This window comes from Zeus faber, assembly GCF_960531495.2.
Source record: "Zeus faber genome assembly, chromosome: 4".
NCBI classification, from domain to species: Eukaryota; Metazoa; Chordata; class Actinopteri; order Zeiformes; family Zeidae; genus Zeus; species Zeus faber.
Genome location: NC_137191.1, coordinates 30,680,712 through 30,703,476, shown reverse-complemented (window position 1 = coordinate 30,703,476; position 22,765 = coordinate 30,680,712). Strand labels below are relative to the sequence as shown.

The 22,765-nt window shown below is 43.8% G+C and overlaps 1 protein-coding gene across 1 annotated transcript in view; it reads right to left on the bottom strand.

Moving 5' to 3' along the window:
* Positions 1 to 19,631, bottom strand: part of tdrd7a (tudor domain containing 7 a) — a gene marked incomplete at both ends in the record, with an annotated part of 28,685 nt that extends 9,054 nt beyond the window's left edge. The window contains 10 exons of the mRNA XM_079999542.1: positions 7,594 to 7,786; positions 11,761 to 11,942; positions 12,731 to 13,258; positions 13,832 to 14,002; positions 14,659 to 14,747; positions 15,143 to 15,192; positions 15,340 to 15,432; positions 16,591 to 16,720; positions 18,438 to 18,582; positions 19,425 to 19,631. Of these exons, the coding sequence (XP_079855668.1) occupies positions 7,594 to 7,786; positions 11,761 to 11,942; positions 12,731 to 13,258; positions 13,832 to 14,002; positions 14,659 to 14,747; positions 15,143 to 15,192; positions 15,340 to 15,432; positions 16,591 to 16,720; positions 18,438 to 18,582; positions 19,425 to 19,631 (1,788 nt within the window). The remainder of the gene's footprint in view (positions 1 to 7,593; positions 7,787 to 11,760; positions 11,943 to 12,730; positions 13,259 to 13,831; positions 14,003 to 14,658; positions 14,748 to 15,142; positions 15,193 to 15,339; positions 15,433 to 16,590; positions 16,721 to 18,437; positions 18,583 to 19,424) is intronic.
* Positions 19,632 to 22,765: the final 3,134 nt, after the last annotated feature.

Here is a 22,765-nt window from a genome sequence, read left to right as displayed (position 1 = left end):
GGTTCTGCAACATGATCCCAAACAAAGAGGAACCTTCCACTCCGCCAGGTGGAAAACAAGACTACTCTCCTGACTTGTGCTGGGTCAGCTCTTTGAATGAAACGCCCTATCCTGCTCAGATCCTCATTCTTGACGATTTTCCACACAGTCAACACCGGCCCTTGCTTGTACACGTTGGCCTACACCTCCCAGTCATAGACAGCCCAGGGAAGATGCACTGGAACTCCCGCAAAGCCAACTGGAAGAAATACAGTGAAATCCTGGAGCGGAGTGTTGTTACCATCCCACTCCATATAGTCACTGTACATGAAGCATACAACCGCCACTGCAGCGCCATCTACAGAGCTGCCCACTCAGCAATCCCACGAGGCTACCGACCCCTCTACGTCCCATGCCTGGACGGAGAAAGTGCTGCACTCCTACAAGCCTACAAAACATCAGGGGACCCTGAGATAGCAGGCCATCTCATTGAATCGCTAAATACAGCTCGGCAAAGGAAATGGGAGGAGACAGTAGCTGACCTGAACTTCACACACTCTAGCAGGAAATGTTGGAGCCTCATCCGCCGTCTAGGAGCTGCACAGAAGCCCCCCAGCCAAAACCGAGCATCTGTTGCACCCAACCAAGTTGCATCCCAACCAAGTTGCATCCCAACCTCCTGACTATTGCAAAAGCAACCCAAGACAAACCCACCAGAAGAGCAGTTACAACTGAGCTAAAGAAAGCGCTCAGAGAGCATAGAAACCCTGAACCTTTTGAGGTTGCTGAACTGGAGAAAGTCCTGCAGGTCCTGAAATGTGGAAAGGCAACAGGATATGACAACAGCTCTCCAGAGTTCATGAAACACCTTGGCCCCTGAGCCCTAACCTGGCTGACATAATTCTATACCAAGATCATAAATACGAACTTGATCCCAAAGAAATGGCGGACAGAAAAAGTTATTGCCATCTTAAAACCTGGCAAAGACCACAAACTACCGGCCAGCTACCGCCCAATCTCCCTACTCAGCGTTCCCTACAAAATCCTGGAACGCCTAATACTACAACGTATCTCTCCAGGAGTAGAGGAAATTCTTTGCGTGGATCAGGCAGGTTTCCGCAAGGAGCGCAGCACAGGAGAACAAGTACTGGCCTTAACCACCTTCATCGAAAATGGCTTCGAGAGCAGACTGAATACAGGGACTGTGTTCCTCGACCTCACAGCCGCCTATAATACAGTCTGGCACAAAGGCCTCCTACTCAAACTCAGAAAGGTGCTCCCTGCCTGGGCAACAGCAATAATACAAACTCTACTGACAAACCAGAGGTTCAGAGTTCACCTTGGTCAGAACACGAGCGCATGGACAAGACAGACAAACAGACTCCCACAAGGCTCAGTTCTAGCTCCAACTCTGTTCAACCTCTACACAAATGACATACCCTCCACCAAATCTCGCAAATTAATCTATGCAGATGACGTCGGTCTGGCATATCAAGAACCAGACTTTGATGAACTGGAACGGGTGCTCACTGATGACCTTGCCAAACTGGACCAGTTCTGCAGAACCTGGCGCCTAAAACCAAGTCCAGCAAAAACTGTTTCCAGTGTATTCCACCTCCACAACGCAAAAGCTGCCAGAGAACTAAACATCTATCTGGGCGGACTCAAGCTGAAGCATGCCTTTAATCCAACCTACCTGGGAGTGACCCTTGACAGGACCCTATCCTTCAAGGAACACCTAAAAGGGACGGCAGCTAAGGTTAAGTCAAGGAACAACTTGCTCTGCAAGCTCGCTGGTACAAAATGGGGGGCAGCAGCCTCCACACTGCACACCTCAGCACTGGCTCTCGCTTATTCTGCAGCTGAATATTGGCCCCTGTCTGTTCCATGTCACCCCATACACACCATGTGGACACCCAGCACAACACAACCATGAGAACCATAACCGGGACTATTCAAGATTCAAGATTTTTATTTGTCACATACATATACATACTTCCATACATATATGCAGTGAAATGTAATGCAACGCACCCGGTGATAGCACACAATATGTCCTAGGAAAAAGTACAAAAATAAAATAAAATAAAAAGTAGAAAATTCCTTTCTAATAGACCGACTAACTGACTCCTAAAACGTAATACAGTAAGTTGAATACTTATAGAATAAGATAAAAAATATATAGAATAAAATACAATAAAAAATAAATTGAAATAAAATGGAATAGGTAGAAGGAATATGCCTATGTATATACAGATATGTGCATTTAAAGTGGCATGTGAATTAAAGTGGCATGTGAATGTGAATAGTGTGAGGTAGTGTTTGGGATAATACAGCACAGTATACAACAGTACGGCGCAGCAATACGGCATCACGAACAACCCTGAACAGTGATACAGTATGCGGTACAGTATGCTACATACAGTACAGTAGGTAGTGGAGCCTAGTGCATGGCTCAGTTAGGACCCCTGGTGAGGTCAGCATTGACAGTTGTAATGGCTTGAGGGAAGAAACTCCGTCTCAGTCTCTCTGTTCTCGCTGTGTGACTGCGGAGGCGCTTGCCTGACCGCAGCAGCTGAAACAGTCCGTTGTTGGGGTGATGAGGATCCTTCATGATCCTACGGGCTCTGCTACTACACCTCCTGGTGTATAACTCCTGCAAGGGGGGGAGGGTAGTTCCAGTGGTACGTTCAGCTGAACGCACCACCCTCTGCAGGGCCCGCCTGTCCTGGGCAGTACAGTTCCCAAACCAGGCAGTGATGTTGCCTGTCAGGATGCTCTCCACTGCTCCAGAGTAGAAGGACTTGAGGATCCTCACCGAGACCCGGAATTTCCTCAGCTGCCTGAGGTGGTAGAGACGCTGCCTCGCCTTTCTCACCAGAGTGTCTGTGTGAACAGTCCATGTTAAGTCCTCTGTGATGTGGACTCCCAGATATCTGAAGCTGCTCACCCTGTCGACAGAAGTCCCATTAATCCACAAGGGCGCGTGCGTCCTCGATTGTGATCCATGCCTAAAGTCCACAATCAGCTCCTTGGTTTTGCTGACGTTCAGGTGTAGGCTGTTGTCCTGGCACCAGAGTGACAGGTCAGCCACCTCCTCGCGGTAGGCCTTCTCATCGCAGTCGGTGATCAGGCCCAAGACCACGGTGTCGTCAGCAAACTTGATGATGGTGTTGGAGCTGGACCTGGCCACACAGTCATGTGTGTACAGGGAGTACAGTAGGGGGCTGAGGACACAGCCCTGGGGGGATCCTGTGTTCAGGGTGAGGGAGCTTGACATGTACTTCCCCACCTTGACCACCTGGGGGCGGCCTGTGAGGAAGTCCAGGATCCAGGTGCACAGCGGAGCATTCAATCCTAGCTCCATCAACTTGACAGCCAGTCTGGTGGGGACGATGGTGTTGAAAGCTGAACTATAATCAATGAACAGCATTCTCACATAGGCCCCCTTCTGGCCATCCAGGTGCGTGAGCGTGGTGTGCAGTACCTGGGAGACCGCGTCATCCGTGGATCTGTTCTGCCGGTACGCGAACTGCAACGGGTCCAAGGTGCGGGGGAGGGAGGCGCAGATGTAATCCTTAATCAGCCTCTCGAAACACTTCATGACCACCGAGGTGAGGGCCACCGGACGGTAGTCATTCAGGCAGGCTGGAGAGGCGATCTTCGGGACAGGAACGACGGTGGACCTCTTGAAACAGGATGGGACCACTGATTCAGCCAGGGAGATGTTGAATATTGTGGTGAACACCGGAGCTAGCTGGTTAGCACAGGTCTTCAGTACTCGCCCAGATATGCCGTCTGGGCCCGCAGCTTTCCTGGTGTTCACCCGCATCAAAGCCCTCCTGACCTCGTGCACGGACACTGAGAGTGCGCGCTCGTCCCCAGCGGTGTAACTCCAATTAGCCGGCGAGCTAGCGGTGTTGCTGCCAGACTCGAACCGCGCATAAAAGGAGTTCAGTTGGTTGGCCAGGGAGGCGTCCACACTCGTGGCTGGGGAGGAGCTGCTCTTGTAGTTTGTTATTGTTCGCAGCCCCTCCCACAAGCGTCTTGTGTCCCCCCGCTCCATCTGCAGCTCCACGGTGTCTCTGTACGTCCGTTTAGCGTCCCTCACCGCCCTCCGCAGATTGTACGACGCCGCTTTGTAATTGTCCATGTTACCAGATACAAGTCCGTCGTTGTAAGCGGCCGTGCGCGCATTCAGAGCGCAGCGGATGGATTTATCAACCCATGGTTTCTGGTTTGGAAATATCCGAACTTTCACCGTGGGAACGATTTCATCCGCGAGCGTAGCCACAAAACTCACTACAGCCCCCGTAAACTCGCTGACGTCACTTGAACTTGTTTGGAACATGTCCCAGTCTACGTCAGTCAGAGCGTCCTGAAGCGCAGCCTCTGATTGGTCCGTCCACCGCTTCACATCCCTCGTCATCACCAGATCCCGCGCGATCAGAGGCCTGTAAACAGGAAGCAGCGAGATCGCGGCGTGATCTGATTTCCCGAAAGCAGGGAGCGACACGGTCTTGTATCCGTTCTTGTAAGGAGTGTAACAATGGTCCAGAGTTCTGTCTCCCCTGGTGGCACACGTGATGTGTTGGTGGAAATTCGGCAGAACTTTTTTAAGGTTGGCCCTGTTAAAGTCCCCAGTCACCACCACAGCCGCGTCGGGATGTCTGTTCTGAAATCCGCACAACACATCGTACAGATCCGACAGAGCTGCGTCGGTGTCCGCTTGCGGTGGGATATAAACGGCTGTAATGATGACCGTGCTGAATTCCCGGGGGAGATAAAATGGACGGCATAGTATGGTCAGCTGTTCCAGGTTCGGCGAGCAGGAGTGGGAGAGGAATTTGGTGTTGTTGGCGTTACACCAGCGGTTGTTTACCATTAGGCAGACGCCTCCACCTTTGGATTTCCCCGACTCTCCCGTTCTGTCGCCGCGGAACACGGAGAAGGCCTCGGCTGGACGTATGGCTTCATCCGGCACCAGTGGGGTCAGCCATGTTTCCGTCAGGCAGAGGACGCAACAGTTCCTCGTGTCTTGCTGGAATTGAATCCTCGCTCGAAGTTCATCCATCTTGTTCTCCAGGGACTGGACGTTAGCAAGAAGGATGCTTGGCAGAGGTGGACGGTAAGGTTGCGTCCTCATTCTGACCTGAATGCCGCCTCGTTTACCTCGGTGCTTCCTCCGTGGGCCGGCTCGTGGAACAGCGACTCCATTTTTGTTGTTGTAGTTGTTGTTGCGAGTGTTCCCGCGTAGGATTTCCGCCGGCCACTCTGCTCCCACGGATAAAAAGTCCCAAAGTTGTTCGTTTAGGGAAATTTTTATATCCATGAGTGCATCGCGGCCGTATGAGTTAATTGTTGATGTTTTTCTGGCGAACATTGTGATAAAAAAAGGAAAAAAATACTAAAGAGTAAGAAAGTAACCGGAGCGCCGGCGCAGGCGACCGCTAGGGGCGGCGCCACTATCGCCAAGTGGCGATAGTGGCGATAGACTATCCGCTCAACACCACTCCCCTGGCTCCCTGTCCTATCAAACATTCCCCCTCCACATATCCGGCGAGCAGCAGCCACTCAAAGGATGCTCCAAAAGGTCAAAGACTCTCCCCATCTACCAATCCATGCAGACATCTACAACCCACCCACTGCTCGACTTCCATCTAGATGACCAATTTGGAAGAACATCCCACCAGCTGACTTCACCATCCAACTGGCTTGGAAAACAGAATGGGAGTCCAAGGAGGTCCCAAACAAACATCTGGTGTCAGACCCCGTGGTGGCACGGTGGCGCAGTGCGTTGCACTGCTGCCTCACAGCAAGTCGTGGGTTCGATTCCCGCCTGGGGCGCTGTTGGCACCGTGCTCCGGCGGGTTATCTCCCAAATAGGAGCCTTTCTGTGTGGAGTTTGCATGTTCTCCCCGTGCTCACATGGGGTTTCCTTCACCTCACGTCAGTAAGGACCCCCCCCAAAAACATGCACCCATCATTGTCTGACCAGCGATGGACATTTATCACCTGGTCCCCAGGCGCATCCACGTATGCTGCCCACTGCTCCTGGCTGTGGCCCCGGAGGAAGGACAAGCCAGGATGGGTCAAAAGCAGAGAATCCATTTCACCGGCCACCATCAAAGCATGTGCATGTGTGTGTGTGTGCAAGCATGTGTTGTAGTGTGGTGTGTTGTGTGATGAATAAAGACTGTTTCTTCTTCTTCTTCTTTCCAATCAACAGGTCCCTGGCACCAACCTTCCAAGGAGACAATGGTCTTACGCTCAACCGCTTCAGGACTGGACATGGCCCCTGCTTGGCCAGCCTTCAAAAATGGGGCAGTAGCCCCACTCCACTGTGTGCTTGTGGAGAGGAGCAAACCATGGAACACATCATAGAAGTTTGCCCTCTTCAAAAACTGAAAGGAGGATTAGTCACACTCCATACAGCAGACCAGGAGGCAACTGCTTGGCTTAGGGACTTTGCATTCGCTAAATAAACTGGTGCTCCCTACTGAACATTTTAGGAGCACTGGCATTAGGAGCATCACTAAAATTGACAAGCAATGCAACACATTCATTTTTTTCCAATCTTAACTGTATTACTGATAAATACTTTGGTAATAAATAGACAATTTACAGAAATAACAATACTGCATGTGTTCAGTACATTACTGTCATTAACAACCATGACGGCTTGACATCAACATTTTTCTCCTTGGGGAAAGTAAACAATCAGGCAAGTGGAATGCCTGATGCAATTGTCTGATTGGGCAAGTGAAAAATATGTGTGTGTGTGTGTGTGTGTGTGTGTGTGTGTGTGTGTGTGTGTGTGTGTGTGTGTGTGTGTGAGAGTACCGGCAGCTTGAATAGTTAACGTTAACATATGAGAATAAGGAAAAAAATCAGATTAGAGAGGAACATACAGAGCTGACACGGACACAGTGGAGGAGAAGTGATGCATTTGCATTGGAAGTATGGAAAAGTATTTTTTGCATTTTGTATGGAAAAGTTTAGCTCTTAGAGCTCCCAAACATTTCTTATAACTATTCGATTAAAGCAATTGCTTAATTACGTGTTATTGTTTTTCATTTTTTGGGGCCGATAACACAACCCGAAAGTTGGTCAAATTGAAACATTTTAAAATTGGAAGAGATATTCAAATATATTCAAAATTAAGTATTTTTTCAGAAGAAATATTAAACCATGTTTTTGCCAATGACAGCTGTAACACGCACACACGCCCGCACGCTCGCACCCTCCTAGTGTTTGACATGATATAAAATGATTAATAAAATATAAAATAAAAAATGGTATGCATATTTGCAAGTCACACTGGCGCTCCTAGTAGAAAAACATTTAGTCGCACTGTTTCCAAAAAGGGTCGCAAAATGCGACGAAATGATCGCAGTCTGAAGCCCTGCCCCAGGCGATAACCTAGTCTCATATCACAATCATCTTCTTTCGGCCGCTCCTGTTAGGGGTCGCCACAGCGGATCATCTGCCTCCAATATCGATAGTAAATAAATATTGCCGAGCCACAGTTACAATTAATCAACACATCAATCAACACCAAATATGGCACTCAGATAACCATTTGGTAAAATAAATTAGCTGAGTTTTACTGACCTTGACCATATCAGCGGTCATGACCTCAACAACCCGGACTCTGGCCATCTCGTCTCCATCCTCCCCCCTGACTGCTGCCAACTGACCAATGGTGGGATTGGATAGTGGCACTGAAGCAGAACTTTGGCTGTAGAAGGACTGCATGGCATTCTCCATCCTTTCCTGGGCACTGGAGTAACTCTCCCCTACATACCTGCAGCAAAGGAAACACAGCCAATGTATTTGGATTGGCAAATGGGTTGTGAATATTGCAAGGGATGAATTTATGAGGATTTTGTCAGCAAGTACCGTTGATTGTGGATCGAGAAACAAATATCCTACTGTATGTTGTTTCTAGGCCTTCATCTGGGGGATTTCCTAAACTTTGCCTGAACACCTTGCCTCATCCCAAAGCAGTATCTTGAGCTTACTTGCTTTACACCACAGGTCATCCTCGCCACACAGATAGCTTCTGATAATATTGACGTGCCGCACAGAGCCTTCCATCATATCCCAGTATTCCAATGTGCTTTCACTTCAGGTGCTCACGCATCACTGACTGTTGTGCCATTAGAGTTCTGCTTCTCCCAATTTGCAGTCTTTTGGACAAGATTTTAAAGTAACGTTCTCCCACACTTTTGAGGTCTTTGGTCGTACCCTACTTTTGATTTTCACAGCCACTGCTGACTTTACCATCTTTTGAAGTTATATCTTTGCCATTCACTCACCCCACATCAACTACCTACTACCGCACCCCCCCCCCCAAAAAAAAACTACAAATATATTGACAGGATCTTGGTTTTGTGTGCATGTTCAAATTCTTGACGAGAAGTTGAGCTAAAAAAAAAAAAAAAAAAAAGCCTATATCCACACAGATTAAATTTACTGAAGCTGAAGTGCAATGAAGTGCACACTAAAATTTTTTATCTCTTAACGATGGAGTTGGAGCTGGCCACACAGTCATGTGTGTATAGAAAGTAGAGTGGTGGGCTGACAACACAGCCCAGGGGCGATCCTGTGCTCAGGGTTAACAAGTTGGAGGTGTGTCCAACCAGCCTAACCAACTGGGGCCTAGCCATCAGAAAGTCCCAGATCCAGGTGTACAGGGAGGAGTTCAGTCCTAGATCGAACATGCTTTGCAGCTAGTCTAGAGGGGACTATGGTATTGAATGCTGAGCAGTAATCAATGACAGCATTCTCACATAGCCCCCCTTCCACCTGTCAAGGTGGGAGAGGGTGGTGTGGAGACTTAACTTTGTATTTAAGAATGTATTATTATTTTTTTAATTGAAAAGTTAAGTGTAAAAAAAATTGTTTTCATAGTAGTCTATCATAAATAACTAGTGTAACACTGTGTTAAACAGTGGAGGGAGGGGGAGACAAGGTTCAAGTTCATTGCTTGGTTATAATTTGCACAAGTTCAACTGATTGGAGGGGAAGTGTCCAGGATAGAAATTGGTCAAAGTTTGTAATAAATAGGCAAGGTTCAACAACGCTTCCGCGGGGGAAGTAAACTCTTTTCAGGCAAGTGGGATGCCTCATGCAGTTGTCCAATCGGGCAAGTGGAGAAAAAAAAAAAAAGAAAAAAACAAAGTGATCTCTAATGTAACATTATCTGAAGATAAATTGTGTACTGTATCGCTGAGGCAGAGATTTTCCCCAGTTGAGCTGCGTGCGCCACTGGGGGAGGGGCTCAGAGCTTGTGGGTTCTAATAATTCAAAGAAAAAGCATGCTCTGATTCAATAAAATATGATACATTTTACAACATTCCACTTGATTTGTCCACTTGAAATGGCAGAACAGAATACAGGCAGGTGGAGGGCCCCTGTCAGGACCCCCACCTCCCTGTCAGTTCCTGTCCGGCGCCTGGGAACGCCTCCAGGCTGCAGTTGTGGAAAAGCAGCTTTGTTTTTTGGAATGGAAATTATGTGCTGTACATCTAATAGAATCAATATATACTGTACATCTGATTTTAAAGGACAAATGGTTTGAAATAATGAATTGTGTTTTTTTTTATTTTAGATGAAAATGAATGATTGAATGAAACTAATGAAAACACTGTGCGAAATAGTGTGCAACAGGTCTTTTAATTTACATAAAATAAATATCACAACAAATATAATCGCCCATACGTTATGTATCGCAAAACTCCCCATATTGTGCGTTTTCGCACCACAGGAATTACTCATAGTTCAAAGGACTTTTTGGAGGAACTGTCCCTTTTATTGTGTCCGCACTGAAGGCACTACTGTTAGAACAATCATAGTTCTTGGAACTCCGTTCTGAGACACTAATTCAGCTCCTACTCCAGGACAGGGAGTGACCAACACAAGAGGAACCTTCAGTGATGGAAGTGCCGGTGATGGGTCCAGACCTAAGATCACGGTCCCTCGGGCTGTGTCTGCCCAGTCAAGTGGCATCGCTCTGGGTGGGGACCAGTGTGTTGGTGGGGACCAACACACACTCAGCAGTAATAAATAATATGACAAATAACATGACAAATAATAAATAAAAAAAAAAAGGAAAAAAAAAATAAAGTATTTTTATTGCCTATGTATTTATTTCATTTTACGACGTTAATTGAAAGAAACAGAAAATCCCTGAGCAGGCTGTGCTTTACGAAAGTGGAAACAATCTTTTTAATTATATCTTGTAGATCTAATATGAGTGAAAATTCAGCAACTGGATTAATTCATTCTGGCCCCAAATTTGTTCAGAAACAAATTTTAGTGGACTGGTAAGGTGAAATCAGTGAAAGTTAAGGAGTAAATACAACATGGAAGTCGCGGTGAAACGCCGTTGGATGACGTCACATCAGCGTCACCAGTGCCAGGTTCTCAGGGAGCTCCACCAGTTCCTAGTTCCCCTTAGGGGGTCCCCACAACCGTTGGTGCAAAAACATTGTCTTATTGTGAGGTGCCAGATGATTGATGTGGTTGCTTGCAGGTTGAACACAACCACCTAAAGAGAGGTTGAGGTGCTCACAGGTGCTCTTGGAGTCCTTGGTCATGGGGTTGTAGACCTCCCTCTCTGAGCGCATTTCCTCGTGCTGTAGAAATCGCTTCTTTTAGAAATTTCTTGCGTTGTAATAATAACAACGGCCATATCGTCGGTCTCCTCTGGTGGTTCTTGAAAATATTCAGTTTCATCGTCACATTCAGGTAGAAACCTGCTGTTTGAAATGTTCTCCAAGTCCGGGATAACCCAGATATCAGATTCAGCATCGTTGTCGTTCTCAGCATCCCTGTGAGAGAACTGACTATCATCGTGGAAAATGAAGTCCAGTACACACTGCTTACATTGACTTGGCTCTATAGCACTGGTCAGATTAAGGTCTGCAATATGATTAAGATTTCCTCCACCAGCCTCTTGTAATCCATAACAACATGGAGATGAAATTTTCACAGGCAAGTGAAACCTAAGGCTCCTCGTCTTGTGCTTTAACCATCTAACAGGAATATTTAACTAGGCGGTTTAACATTTATCTACTATTTATGAATCAAACTCGGTTTTGAAAATATGTTGATATAGAGAAAAAATACAAAGGAACACGAATCTGGAAAAATCAAATTTTCCTCATAGAAAGAGTTTTTGGCGGCTCTTGGTGATTTTAGAAATGCGCGACATAGCAGCTTTCGCTGCGGTGGGTCAGATATTGAACCGTAGGGGGCTTACCGAACGGTTCGATAACATACCGTGTACCGTTGCATCCCAAAATTCTATGATTAGATGATCACAGGGATATTATTATTATTTATTTTTATTTTTACATAAATACATACATATATACACATACATACACATACATACATAACATAAAACCAGTGTTTCCCCTTGGATTGCATTGTAGCAACAGAGGTGAAATTTTGAACAATTCAAGTGACGTTACAGAGTAAATAGAACAAAAGCCTGAAGCCATGATCAAACATCAGTTGCTCACAGAACCCAAAACTTGTGCTCAAACCTCATTAGCTCACAGAACTCGTGGTCTCAACACAATGGATAAAGAGGCATGTTAAAATGGCTCTAATGCAAAACTTGAGTGGCTATAATGCAAAACCAGAGTGGTATTTTCAGCAAAATGTTTTGTAGACCTCAGAGAGCTATATGTGGTGTAAAAAGGAGCATAATAGGTCCACTTTAACTACTTAACTTTGGTACAGCGTGTGGGCACAGCCGTCTCTTACCTGACAGTGACCGTGTAGCTGTCCTTGGTGTCGGTGACCAGCACAGAGCGGTACTGCTCTGTGGGAAGCACCAGGGGAGCCAGGAAGTGGAGGCCAGCAGGAGAGGGAGGGCTGCTGCATGATGAGCTCCTCTGGCTTTCTGCAGAGCCAGACTCTGAAGGACCAGTGCTGTACAGGATGGCCTGCGCAGAAAACAAATATCATCCTGCGGTCTGTAACTGTCATGTGGAGTGGGGTTGCACAATAAAAAATAAATAAAAAACACTCCTATATTCACATTTCAGTCCAATTCAAAAGACTAGTAAGTACTAACTAACTAGTAAGGACTAACTAATTAGGGCTTGTCAAATTGGAAGAATAGGTTTTCAGGTGAATATGAAGGTTTACGCTCGGTTGAAAAATTCTTAACATCTGCTCATTATTTCATCCTCCAAGAAATGAAAACTGCAGCTCTCTTTCACTCTACTGTATGGTGATGACCCAAGCAAGCAAATTCCTTTCGCCAATAAAAGTGTTCTTAAAACACACCATGGCATACATTTTTAAAATTATTTTATATATTTATATTATATACAGTATATCGTAATGAATATCATTATCAAATAGGAAATATTTTATCGTAACATTTTTAGCCATACCGCCCAGCACTATTTTCTCGGCTAATTATAGTTGTGTTAAGTGTGTGAAGATAAGTCAGCTCTTAAACAAAATTAAAAGTAAAAATTTTTCCCAGGACAACTGAATTTTGTGCCTGGACAAGTGAAAGGTAAATTTACTTGAACAAAGGACAAGTGCCTCAAAAAGTTAATTTTGAGCCCTGCAAATGTCCAATTTCAACTATTGGCGAAAATATTAAAATCTAGAAATAGTTCATCACTAACAAAATTAAGGCAGCAAATGTGTGGCAACCCACGCATTTGCTGTGATTATCGCTGAAAATACAAACTGTGCACCCTCCTCAGCTCCTCACCTTCTTCTTGTCGTGCAGCTGGGGGTATTCCACCGAGCAGATGTCCTGGAGCGCCGTCAGATTGTCCAGAAGGTGTTCTGGGAAACGGACCTTGAAGGTTTCCATGAAGAGCTTGGGCAGGGCGTGCACCCACAGGCCATGGCTGTACGTGGACAGGAGCTCCATTAGCTGGCCACGCACTTTGGCCGACACGGCGGGTGCCGCACACTCAGGGGTTGCGACGTTCGACTTTGTCCGCAAAGTGCAAGCTGGGGTGGCGTCAGGACTGACCAAACAAGACGGCTCGCACTTGGGAGGGTTTTCCAGAGTCCGAGGTGGAAACAGAAACTTGGCCTTGGCCAAGGGGCTGCTTTTGGGGGTTTCCGAAGTAGGGGGAGGGTTTTGGAGCATGGTGGCAGGGACGGGGGTCCTGTAGGTGATGGAGGCGCGGGGTCTGCTGACCGTAGCAAGGGAAGCGGCAAGGGATTTGGGAGAGAGAGGAGGATAGACCAGCCTGTCACCATGGTTGGTGCCGCCTGATTTCTCCACCTGAGGAACGGAAAGGGAATAACATGCAGCTGAGAGATGGACAGAAAGACAAGGCTTGGCCTATGGGGCCTCCACAGTCCATTGCTGATGAGAGGGCTTTGGCATTCTACACTTTTAGTGCTTCAATAGTTTATCGGCAGTACAAGGAGGATTTAATTTGCAAACAGTATGCAGCCTATCAAGCTGATGGGTAGAGTATTGCAAGTGTAGCAGTGCAGCGGGGATGGTAGCTCAGGCGGTAGAGCTGGTGGTCTAGTGATCTAAAGGTTGCTGGTTCGATCCCAGGCTCCTCCTGCTAGCATGCTGTAGTGTCCTTGAGCAAGACACCTAACCCCTAATTGCTCCTGATGGCTGCGTCCGTCGGTGTTTAAACAATTGTAAGTCGCTTTGGATAAAAGCATCTGATAAATGACTAAATGTAATGTCTAAATGTAAAGTGTATAGTCACACGAGCCATGTGACTAAAGCCCTAGCTGAAATGATGCCGGCTGATTCGATTGAACGTAGTTCTTTTAATCATCTGGCCCGCAAGCAGTACCCCCACCCCCCGGTTAGGACGTCAACCTGACTCACTGTGCAGACGTGCGGCCAGCTCGCCAGTTCGGTGGCAACCCGGGGATGGAGCTGTTGGCCAAACATCTCCACGTAGATCTGCGGCAGCTTGGACAGCCACAGCCCACTGCAGTGCTTTTCCAGGAGCCTGGACAATCTGCTCTGAACCAGCTCCGGCTGGTAGATGCCGGCCTGGAATCAGAAGGAGTTAGAGAACGTTATTCAAGGCCTTCTGGTCAGGTCTGATGAGAATACAAACTGGACTCGTTATATACTACTGCAACCTACAACAAATATGTTCATCAATTTATTGCTGTTAGAGCCAAAGGTTTTGCTTTTTTGGGGGGTTAAAAATTAGGGCCTGACAATATTATAATACCTTTATTTATATAGAGCCTTTCAAAAACCAGGTCAAAGTGCTTTACGTACAAAAGACAGATAAAAACGAGGAGAAACATAAATAATAAAAACAAATACAAAAGCTTAGACTGGATTCAGACTCTTATGGGGTTAGGTTAGTTCCATGATAATATCAGGAGCTACACTCATACAAGCCTTAAATTACATTCCTAAACCGCTCCGTTAAGCAGTGAAGGGAAGCTAGAAATCAGGGTTATGTGGGAGATTTCATTAGGAACAGAGAATTTGATGCAGTAGCGCTACAAATATGAATATTGGCTTGTAGATTCAAATGGCATGGTAAAGAATCCATCTGTAGAGGTATACATATTACAGTTAATTAAATATTATTAATAATAATAAAATACAAAATTGTATATCCCAATAAGACAATCTTTTTTCATGACACAGCAGATAATCACCAACAAAAATGGAAAAACAGGTAGTACCTCCACTGCGTCTTTCAAACAGTTTGGAGGGGAGACAGTCGGCCATAGTGGGGGAGGTTTTAGTTTGGAGGATGGTTCAGAAGGTTTTCCTGGAAAAGTAAGAGCAAAACAATTGGTTAGGTCTATGGGTTCAGGTAAGTTCCAAAAAAAGGACTTATAAGATTACAAGATATATATTGCCTTATTTTTCATTTATGTATAAATAAATTGTCCTTCTTTCCTATGCCTCTTACCGCTCCATCCCTACCTTTCTGTGGATTCCTACATTCCCCAAAAGTACTGACAATATCACCATATATCTACAGAAGTCAATACTTAAACTTAATTACTGGGATTATTAAATACATCTTAAATAAATACATTTTCCTTTTCCCCATCCTAAAACTGTATGATACACGAGTACATTCAGAGGTCATCCCAAACTCTGAGAAATACTGAATATGAAATAAAAAAAACAAAAAAAAAAAAAACAGGTGAAACCTACCCGAAGGCTTCTGGTGGATGTTGAGCGTCACTCCTCTTGTGCTGGAAATGCTGCGATGTGGGGTAAATACATGCTCTTCTAGAATCTTATATTCCACCCAAGCTCTGGCTTTCCTAATGAATCTCCATTAGATATTTAGCTGCCTGAGAGATCTTAAAAGATTTTTAAGAAGTTAGAAGTTGCTGCACTACACTCACCTGAAGGGCTGCACAGGCTGTTTGTTGAACACCTGAGCTGCCGATCCTCTATGTTGGATGGGGGTGAAAGAGCAAAATCTCAGGTTGTGCTGCCTGAAGATCAGAAAGAGCGGACAATATACATCAGCATCAGTTTTTTTCCAGGTTAAAAAAATAAATACATTTCATGTGCAAGTTGGCTCGAAAACAGGACGATGCACATTTCCTACGCACACTGTTATTTAGGAAACTAAACCCCCATCAAAAAGTATTATTTAAAATATGACAAACCTTCTCAAAGGCCTTGAAACGTGAGATACAAAAGCTGTGTTTTCATCCCCCCCCCCCCCCCCCCCCCAGAAAGACACAAACTCACAATGATACACACATAAGGAAACAAAAAGAGCCTCCAAATCGTTCAAACATCTGTGGAAGGATCAGGCAGGCAGGATCAGAGATGGGATGTAATGGCTTTCAGGGCTGGTGGAAATGTTTTGCTTAATTTAACTGTGTGACATATTCGATAGAGCACAAAACTACTGTACAACATTAAAATGATGAACTTCCAATAAATCTGATTACTCTCGGCTTTGAACATTTCAAGTGAACTTCAAACAAAATCCAACACAATTACAGGTACTCCTCCCTTAACAACCGAGATCCGTTCCTACAACCAGGTTGTTAAGCGAATTGCTCGCTAAGGGAATTCGTGTAATGTCACGGTAATGGGGCGTGGCCATTGCAAACGCTAGAATAGTGAATACTGACAGACTGCGGGAACTGAGACTGAGAACAGTGATGAGCGATGACATGCTTCACTCTGAAACGCCGCGCACACAGCGCGATTCAATACAGACTGGTCAGAGACTACCTGTATTGAAGAAAAATAGCAACTGAAGACAGTGCAAGAATAAATAATGCGGTGCTCTTTTGAAAGAGGGACAGAGGTCTCTGAGATAGTCATGTCTTCATCAGGGCAATCCTGATCAAGGCAATTTAGTTGCCATGTCCCAAACAGTGTTTTTAATGTACCTATTGAGTTAATTGGGGTGACTAATTTATCCTAACACAGGCGCAAGTGTTTCACCAATTGGATGAAAATGGGATGTCACAAAACAATTCTCACCCAAAATCCAAAGAAAATGGAATGCCAATTTAGAGTACTGATTTGGACCTCTAACAGAGCCTTTCTTCTACCAATCAAATCACTGTCAGCTTTGCGGAAAGCTTGCCATAGGATAAGGGGGGTGTAAAGGACAACATTTTGACTACCGAGGGGGAACAGTGGGTGTGGTGCGGTTGCCCCTGAAGTCCCCTGTTGCGCTGTAGGGCCTCGGACGGTTCGGCAGCCAGGCAGAGGAGCCTTGGAGCACAGGCTGGCGGAGAGACAATCTGGGCTTCGCTGCTGGGAGAAGGGCACGAGGTGATGAGAGGACAGGGGCTTGTTGTGGAGAGAGAGAGAACTGCTGGGTGATAAAACGATAATTTTTTCCTGTCAAAATAAAACAATAACTTTATAATTTACAGAAGCTTTAGGCAAGCGGCAATGAAAAGCCAATCAATTTGGACAACTCAAGCTGACCTTTCACCTCTAGCCAATTACGTTTGTTGATATAGAAAGAAGACCCAGCCCTCCCTCCTGGATAGATGCACTTGCACAAGTGTCAGAGACAGCAGCAGTGTCCAAACATGGTTACTATACATACATGGATAGTATGACATTTTATTTTGGGATATTTAAGTTCCGACCCAAAGCAGGCGGTAAATATCCATTGTAAAATATGTCAACGAGATGTGCCGACGAAGACGTGCAACACCACAAACTTTAATTTATTTAGGAATACTTGCCCTATTTATTATGTTTTCGGTTTTATCTAAAATGGTATGTAAGCAGCTCTATTGTTACTTCTTGTTCACATTTTTCTTACATTACAAGAGCTGTGCAATGTTCATTATAGAAAAATACAAATTTATATATCATGGTAAATATTCTGACAGACAACTCTTGAATTTAATTTGATATTAAGATGTACAGCAAGCATAGCTTAATGAGCTAGGAATCAGCGTTTTCATTAGCTGGTAATTGCCAGTTTTTGACTGGGAAAATAATTCCCTCCAAACACAATTTGATTGTTTTAGTGCTTGGGTGGATCATTTTGACTTAAAAAAAAAAAAAAAAAGTCTGCAGATCTCTTAATTTCCGCGCACGGCAAGTTGCAACAGGAAGCCAATCAGTTTGGACGATCAAAAGCTGATCTGAAAGCTTCACCTCTGACCAATCACATTTGTCGATATCTACCTAAGCGCCGCCCCCTCCCTCATGGACAGGTTGCGCTTGTAAGCATGAACACACGGAGCAGAGCTGAGCATCTAAACTCTGAGTAGAAACTTTGAGATGATGTGTCGTTGGGACACATACATCCATAGTTTGACGGGTTTTTTTTTCCCCCCCCGATATTTAAGTTCCGACCAAAGCAGACGGTGAATATTCATTGTATAAAATGTCGATGAGCCGTCCTGCAAAGACGGACCACACCACAAACTTTATTTTTTTAGACCTACTTGGCATATTTATTTTGTTTTTGGTATGATCAATTTTAGTGAAATGTTAATTAAAGCTGCTGCACTTGTTACTTATTGTTCACAAGCAGAAATTATTTGATTTCAATAAGTAACATTTGTAATATACAGTATTTTTTTATTTTTTTAAATAGCATTAACTGACGGGACTTATTTTATTTTGAATATTAAATAAAAAAAATGTATACATCGACATGCCTTGATGATGTCAGTCTCTATATCGCCTGCTTATCAATTGTTTTTAAGCTCAATAAACACATAATATTTGACCGGAATACCTCCCATTCGTCCGGGAAATCGAAATCTTTCAGGACAGGTTGAATGCCCCCAATTTTTTCTAACAGAAATCTCTGCTAGGAATACCAAAGGGATTAGCTCAAATTCATTGCAATAACATTTTATGCAATATCTCCCGGCACTTGCTTAATACCAAATGACAAAATACTTACCAATACCCCCCACTCCACATTAAATGAATAATATTACATTTAAGACACACATTATAAAGTCATGTCTCAGAAGGCGTCTGTCTGCTGTACCGTTGATCACGTAGGTGGACGAGGGCTTGGCTCGCATCCTGCAGTTGACCAGTTGGGTGCGCCCGTGCTTCTGGGAGCTCTTCTGCTTGGCCACAAGCTCGGCGAGGTGGGCCGTCTCTTTGCACACCGCAGCGACACACATGAGCTACACAACAGATTCAGATTTTATATTTTTTGTGCAAAGCTTATGCCATGCGACAATGGGGATATTAAATTGAGATTATTAACTGTTATACATGTGAAAAAACACAGACAAATAGCTGTGTGCTGCTTCAGGACAAAGGAGCAAAAGAAAATAAATCCAATTCCTTGCCACAAACCTCTGGTAAAATCCCCCCTCCCACTTCACACGCAAACAAAATAATGTGCCGAGAGTTAAACGTCAATGTCAAATTAAATAGTCACTCCAGAAATCGACCAAACAGGAACTAAAAAGTTGTGTGTTAACTCTTCATAACATGTTTGGCGACGGTAAACAATGGTAAAGTAGTTATTCCTAGAGGAGGTTTACTGTGATATACAATTGGTTTGACTACTACTGTCAACATGTACATATTCTAAGTGGCTTTGGACAACAGCAGCTACGAAATGATGCAATGTAACTGGCAATACCGGTTTGTCAAATTCACCCAATGAGTGCATACTGGGAAAGGCGGACCCGCCACCAACAATGATAAGAGCATATAGAGGAGCATGCAAATACAAATATATTGAAAAGCGGTTTCTTACGAAGTGGCAGCAAAATAAAGGCGCACGGAATTTTCTTTTAACAAAACAATCTCACGGATCACCACTTTAAGTTAACAGTATAGTGGCTGGTACGGGGTATATAAATAGATGCAAGTCTAGGAAGCGGTTCCAACGGTGAGACTGAAACTTTGCATTATTTTACTTTTGCCTAAAATATTTTTTTCATACTAAAATCACATTATGAGAACAGCCATCTGTTAAAAAATAAAAATAAAAAAAATAATGAGAACATTTCACCTCTCCCATGCGGCTGTGCTCTATGCGGACCACGGAGGGGATGCTGCGCAGGTAATCCTCCAGTCTGCCGAAACCCAGCTTCCGCAGCGGGATATCCTCCCCGCACAGCGACCGGTACTCAGACGGAAGGTGCCTCAGCGGCACACCGCCCTGCTTGGACTGCAGTACGGAGCGCAGCATTTTCTTTACGGATTCGCAGGCAGACATCGTTAACTAAAATAAAACACACCGAAAAAAAACAATATGAAACAGAGAGGTTGATTAACGATTTTGACCTGATGTCACAACAAAATGGCCGACCCGAAGCAAAAGCGCTGTTCAATAAGTTAGCTACACTCCACATTCGCTATAATTACTAGTCTCAGACTAAACAAAAGCCATAAGTAGACGGTGATATCTGCAAACAACTCTGCACAAGTTAAAGTAAAAAAAATAAAATAATAATACTAATTACTTGATACTGATATGCAATTAACTCCTTGATTAATGAAGACCCGTCTTCTGCTGGAACAGCCCACACTCCGAACCTTCAAGTTCAAAGGTCAAGCAGGTAATGACGTTTTATTTTATTTTAACAATATACAAAACTAAAAAATTAAGGATTTTTTTTTTCTTCTTTCAGATAAAACAAATTTATTCAATAAACCCCAATAAAAAAAGTTAAAAAAAAAAAATAAAACAACGAAATGTATCTACCTGAAATGCTGCATGCAATTTTTAAATCATGGAGCACCTCCCAGGTTTAAAAATCAACTAGATGTTTACCGTATTATAACATTTTACAAAATGTAAATGTAAAAAAAAACAAAAAAACGCTTTCCCCTCGCAAAATACAAAATATTTGTACAGTCAATGCCATAAAACAAGTAAGATATAGGCAGAAGAGATAGGCCATCAAAAACTGCATTTCTTTTTCATGTGAAATGAAAAATTAAGAGGAAGTGAGATCATTAAAAAAAAAAGTCATCAAATTTTCAATCTTTTTTTTCTATCAATCAACACTCATTAAGCGTTTGTTTGTTTTTAATTACAGACAAACAAGCAAACTGGGTGAAAATACATTACAAAATGAACAAAGACAAGTCAACTTTTGACCCCTGCTACATTGATAGACTATTGAAAGTGGAGTCATGGCATTCAGTTTTAACTTGCACCATTTTGGAGTCAAGTTGTCAATCAAATTTCAACCCAATTTGTCTAAAGGTGGACTCACCAACCCAAAGAGTTTAACTATTTTTGTTAAACGTTTTTGTGTTGCAAGATCAAAATTGCAAGTCCGTACAACATAAGGTTCAACCCTTTTTTGAGATTGGGTTTCTCGGCAACTCACTCAGTAAAAAGAGTCGTTCAGTTTGATGCAGTTGGTGTAACCATACGCTCAATCGCCATCGCTTAGTAATTGCTGTAGTAACCTAAAAATCATTAATGTGCACATAGCTGCATTGACTTATTTAGCTGTTTGCAAAAAAAAATATTTTTACATTTAGTTATAAAAAAAGAATATAACATTTAATATATTAATGCATGCAACATCCTCTCTCTCTTTCTTTCTCTCCCTTCTATGTGTCCCTTCCATTTTCCCTTTCAGTCTTCACCTAATGATAAAAAAATACAATAACGTAACATTGCAACCTTCTGTATCTCACTTTGTGGATCTATGTAAGTGTGTAAATGCACATACAGTTTTTGTATACCTGTCAGATTAACTTCTCAAAAAATATTCCCATGTGTTCTGACCATGTGATTTGTGCTGACATTATACTGTACATGGGAAATTGTTTTAATCAAACAATATGGAAAATATATGGACAGTCTCCACGAGGACTTAACTTCAACTGAGATCGAACTTGGACTTTCACATTTTTAATTCAGTGCATTTAATAAACCCCACCAGGATGCGAACCCATCAGAACGACAAGAAAAAAATTATCAGGTAAGAAGTCAAAGTCCACAAGGTTTATTCCAAAGAACAGGCAGGGGTCAAAACCAGGAGGTTGGTCAGAGAAGGCAAACTTATCCGGCAGGGAACAGGCAGAGGTTCGGACGGAAGGTACAGGAAACGGGTAGCAGTGAGGGAAAGCTCAGTGTAATGCAAGAAGAGAGAACAAAGGGAAGTGGACTGGTATTTATACTGAGAGATTACAATATCCCCTTATTGTATGAGCAGGCTACAACAAATTTTGTCATCTGACCCATCCTACACTGCACCTTGGAGCCTTGGGCAGCTGCAGCGCACAACTCCAGCTCTTTTGGTGCATTGACAGGAGTATTAACACCTCACATACAAGTCTTTGATGGTGGGAGGAAACTGGAGCACCCCCACCTATATGGATATCAGTATGCATTCAGACTGCCACCGGGTACAAACTCCCGGGTAAATGATCAATGCGTCAACCAATGCGCACCCATTAGAAAGAAGAAGAAAAGAAACAGTCTTTATTCGTCACGCAACACACCACACTACAACACATGCTTGCACACACACACACATGCACATGCTTTGATGGTGGCCGGTGAAATGGATTCTCTGCTTTTAACCCATCCTGGCTTGTCCTTCCTCCGGGGGCACAGCCAGGAGCAGTGGGCAGCATATGTGGACGCGCCCGGGGACCTGGTGATGAGTGTCCATCGCTGGTCAGACGATGTGGATTGCCATTAGTGGAAATGGCGGACGGTGGAGCAATCTACTCCACGTAGATCATAAACACTTGACAATAAAATGACTAATTGAAATAGGTTGAGAAATATAAAAGTTATACTGTAGTGCTTTTTATCCAGAAAAAACACAGCTCCCCAGATAACTTGTATTCATTTACAGGCCAGTCTTACCTGTTCCAATATGGCGGCGATGTTAACGTATCGCACCAATGAGCGATATAATTTTAATTATAAAAAAGTATATATATAAAATTATAATTTTATAAATAAATAAAGTGAGGTCAGTGGGTTAACTGATTTCAGTTGTGGAGAATATATAATGAAATAAATTGTGTGTAGTGGGCTACACATTTTTGGTGTCATTGTAACAAATCTTTGAGGCATCTGGAAGGGAACCAAAAAACACAAAAATGAATATACATATATATTTCTGGGTATGTGTATATAACACATACACAATAAATACATGTTCCTTGTATCATGTAATTGCTTATGGTTATTGTTACCAGTAATTATAATTCATGTTTTTTTTTGTACAACTTACTCTGGTATATGTCAGTCCTCAGAAGTGTATATATTTATGACGTTTAATATGCTGCACTTTGTTTATTCCAATTGTCTTCTGGTTATACTTTGAATAAAGTAGCAAAAGTGGACCTATTATGCTTATTTTTACACAAGTT